Source organism: Lycium ferocissimum, chromosome 5, assembly GCF_029784015.1.
Source record: "Lycium ferocissimum isolate CSIRO_LF1 chromosome 5, AGI_CSIRO_Lferr_CH_V1, whole genome shotgun sequence".
NCBI lineage: Eukaryota > Viridiplantae > Streptophyta > Magnoliopsida > Solanales > Solanaceae > Lycium > Lycium ferocissimum.
Genome location: NC_081346.1, coordinates 29,962,112 through 29,966,708, shown reverse-complemented (window position 1 = coordinate 29,966,708; position 4,597 = coordinate 29,962,112). Strand labels below are relative to the sequence as shown.

The window sequence follows — 4,597 nt, the reverse complement described above, 5'->3', positions numbered from 1 at the left end:
AATCGAGGAGTGGTTGTCAAATACCTCCCTTCCGCGGACCAAGTTGCAGACACTTTCACCAAGCCGCTGCCCAAGCACCTTTTCTTCGATGATTATCCAAGTTGGGTGTAGTTGCACCACACCTAACTTGAGGGGGTGTATTAAGATAAACTCAAGATTATCAGTTTGTTAGGAATAGAGTTAGTTATCAATTGTTATCAGTTTGTTAGAAGTAGATTTAGTTTAAGTATTTGAATTAGTTTGAATAATCTATCTAATCTTATCTACAAGATTAGATTAAGTTGTTAGAGTAGTTCCTTAAATCTAGTCAAGCTAGTTGCATTTACTTGTATTTAAGTGAATGTTACCATTAATAAAATTATCCAAGTTTGCTTTTATTCTCATTCTCTTTAATTGGACCTATATGGTGGGCAATAGGTCAAGATAGATGTGAATGTATTTTATACTGTATTATACATAGACACACACGTAAATTAAAAGGCATAGATCTGCCTTCTTACCCCTTGATAATTGAATTGACTTTGCATGTAATTTGACTTTGCTTCCAAACTTTCGATGCTTGAATTTCCATGTGACGTTGTGACTGCTACCGTTTGTGACGGCGAGATAAGTTGATATCGCACATTCACACAACTCATTTTTGTGCAGCTTACTGCAATTTTATTCTCATTTGGTAATCATGATCAATATTGAACAATTAAGCAAAATCTCCCTCCTGCCAAATTGATCTCTATATATATATTCACATCTTTTTCTCTATTTCCAACACAACATTTCCCAACAATATAGCACGAGAAATGGAAGTGTACTCTGCTTGCAAAAGCTTGATGTTGCCCCTTTTGGCAATTGTTTTATTCATATCTCTAGCACAGGCAGCCACATCTGCCAAAGCCTCTAAGCCAGCCTACACAAACTTCGTCATAACCAAATGCAATATCACCATATACCCTTCACTTTGCCAGAATACACTAATTCCCTATGCCTCTTCCGTGAAAGTCAACTCCACAAAGCTTTGCAAAGCAGCCCTTGATGTAACCATAAAAGGCGCAAAAAACGCCTCTGTCACTGTCTCGACACTAAAAAAAAAGAAGGGAATAACAAAAATTGAAGCCTCCATTATTAAAGACTGCATTGAAGATGTGAAGGATGCAGTGTACGAACTCAAGCTGGCTGTTGAAGCAATGGGACATCTTGGCGATGAAGATAAGGAATTTCAATTGGCTAATGCTAAAACTTACGCAAGTGCTGTGATAACAGATGCAGACTCGTGCACCGAAGGGTTATCCGAACGGAAAGTGAATCCAACTGTGAAGAAAATGATAAATAGTAGCATGGCAAATATTACTAGACTTGCAAGCAATGCATTGGCACTCATTAACCATCTTTATTAGAAGTGTCTATTTTGGTTTGGATCCTTGGAAGGCTTCAGCTCTGATTTATTGGAATTAATGCACATGAGTTTCTTTCTTATAATATTCTGGACATGCAATCTTGTTTATTATATGTTTAAAGCTACCACTATAAATACAGTCATGAATCCATTTTCTTGAAGTAGTTACTGTAAACTTAGTTTCGGTACTTTAATTTTCTCAAATAGCTTTTAGCTACCGATTAGTCCACTAGAGCAAATTAGAAGTTATAAAGACGAAGCTTCTTTATGCGAGAAGGAAATCAAAACAGGGAAAAAAAAAAATTCGAAGACAATAACAGATAGAATCCGCTAATTAGAAAATACTATAAAATAATAAAAATAAAAATAAAAAACTTTCTTTTTTCTTCTCACGCGACTTCATGTACGTGTAAAAACTGGGCATGTTACGTGGGGCCAAAAGATGGTGTTAATACTACTTCCAACGAGCTTGGGAAGGTTATAGAACCTCCCGACTTTACGTGTCTTTTTGGAAATTGAAAACTACTTTAGGACGATCTTTACGTATTTTCCCTGGAAAAGAAAAAGAATGTAGGCAATCAAACGTGAAAAGGATGAACATGGTATGTGATGGTTTTAGTGAGCATTTTAATATTAAAAATGACATGGAATTTGTGGCACTTTATTATTAGAAAATGGCATATTAAAAGTGTATGAAATGCTCCATTCCACGTTCTGTACTTGGCTGAGCGTGGACATTGTTTGTCATGAAACTTCGTTCCCCCATTATCACATTAATTTACTCACATTCTTCCCCTCTATGTATTGTAACTCATGTAACCTCTAAATCATAATTCTCCCATTGTCTACTCACTTATAAATCACTTTTCATCCAATTCAATTCAAGAATGAATACTTCAACTATAAATAGTTTGTCATTCTTACTTTATGGGGCAGGGAAAAATACATTAGAGAGTTCCTGAAAAAGTGAGGAAAATAAAAAAGAGTTTATTTAGTTGAATGAAGGTGTTCTTGTTGGCGGAGCTTTGGATTCAACATCTTTTCCAGCGTTTGTTGAGTTATACGACGTGGTCGGGCTGTTGTATCCTGGAGGGTCCAAGGCAGGAAGATTACTGCTGGACCGGTAAGATTTGCTGCAGTGCACTTGAATCTCCTTAAAGAGAGCGAGATATCCGCGCCTCAGCCTGAAGATATTTTTATTTCTTCATTTTATTTTTCAATTGTAATTGTAATTTCAGTTGTATTTTCACCGACAATTTTAAGGAGATTCAATGGCTACGATTGAAAAATCCGCGGATGTCAAAGTGGGAAATCTTAACAAGTCATTTCGGTTCAATGATACTCATTTCAAGGGATGGAAGGATAAAGTACTTTTCTACTTAAGTCTTCTCAATGTTTATTATGTGTTAATTGAGAAGACTCCAAACAAAGTAGACAACTCTTCCATGAATGATGAAGAACTTATTTCTCTTCAAGAAAAAGTTGAAAAGTACGATGAGGATTCATACAAGTGTCGATATTATTGTCACGACCCAAATCATGGATCACGCGGGCACGAACACTAACCCCCTCTGGTGAGCGAACCCTTCCCCTAACTACCTTAATTTGATACAACATGCGGAATAATAATATGTAAACACTCTCCAACAGTTTAGATATTAAAATCAATGCGGAAGAAATACTTTTATTATAAGAAATTCCCAAAACCTGGTCTAGACTCATACAAGAGCTTCTAAGAAGTTTACAATTTAAAGTAAATAATAGAATCAAACTGGATACGACTTCTGTTTAAGGATAAGGAATAACAGAAATCTAAGAAGAGACTCTGGGTTGCAAGATCTCAAATAGATCACCCAAAACTCCTCTGACGAATGGTCGCGAGCCTCCGAACATCACCTGAAAACAACTCTACACTCCACAAGGAGTGTAGCATGAGTAGTATGAGCACAACACAAGGCTAGTAGGTATCATAGGCTGACAATGGTTAGTTCATGATTATAAACAAGAAGTAACTAACAAGTAAGCAGATAAGTAATCAAACACAGTCACAACTTTAGCAAATATGAAAGTCTTGCTATAACGATAGTCATAAGGGATTTCAATATCTCAAGTTATAAGCCTAGGTGGAAATCTCTAAACCTCAAGTCCATCAAGCCTCTAAATAAATACCTTACAAACAATAACAACTCAATAATTCACCAATCAAGAATCGATCAGAGAATGTGCTATGCAATGACATGAATAACAATTCAAATGGAGTGTAATGCAATGCAATACCGTGCTATGCAAATGCTATGCAACGCAGTAGTCACCTCTCACGCTCCACTCTTGTACACACATGCTATGGCAATGCCTCATAGTCATGACCCATGGGGGACCCGCGAAGTCCATGTACCACTAGTGCTCTCCGGCGAAACCTCGGAGGCTATCAATTACTCTCATCTCCAAAGACCTTGGAGTCTCTTTGTCACTCTCAATCTCCGGCAAAGACCTCGGAGTCTCCCAATCACTCACCTCACCATCAGGACAACATAAGAGTAATATGGAAGCATGTCATGCATGATATCAGTCTCAACAATATCATCAATATGCAATCAACAAGTACAAGTCATATTATTGTCCACGGTTCAATCATCAATATTATCCTTCCCTTTCAAGAGATGAGTGAGCTAGTATGTGACAAAGATACAACTAGGTGACAATCACATCAAATAACACATGGAATATGGGATGCACGCCTCGCATGAAATCAACCTCAATAATCACCGCAATCATAGGTTCCACAGATTCATACTATGAAATGCAATTGATATTCAATTTTTCAGTAATAACCTTCCTCTTCCATGTGACAAGGAAGATAACAAGAGAGAGAGAGAGAGACAATTATATCAAGTGCATGAAATCACAACTATGGCAGCAATCCCACATAACAATATCGCAATAATGGTGACAAGACCACATAACAATATCACAATAATGGCGACAAGGCCACATAACAGCTCACAATACCAACCTAGATGGAATTCACCTTCACACCATGCCCCAAGACCTATCATGATTTCCCCATCAATCACTACTATCTACATATGTTTCGCTAACCGGAGTCTAGACATAAAGTATACCGTAACCTACCTCAATGCCGAACATGTGCCACGAACTCTCACGCCAAAGCTTTTCCTTTCTGAAGTGCTTCCGAATGGACAAAGT

The 4,597-nt window shown here is 37.3% G+C and overlaps 1 protein-coding gene across 1 annotated transcript; it reads left to right on the top strand.

Moving 5' to 3' along the window:
* The first annotated feature begins 771 nt into the window (after positions 1 to 771).
* LOC132058348 (pectinesterase inhibitor 4-like) lies at positions 772 to 1,882 on the top strand. The gene has a single exon (XM_059450884.1). The coding sequence runs from the start codon at positions 798 to 800 to the stop codon at positions 1,389 to 1,391; it is 594 nt and encodes a 197-aa protein (XP_059306867.1). The 5' UTR covers positions 772 to 797; the 3' UTR covers positions 1,392 to 1,882.
* Positions 1,883 to 4,597: the final 2,715 nt, after the last annotated feature.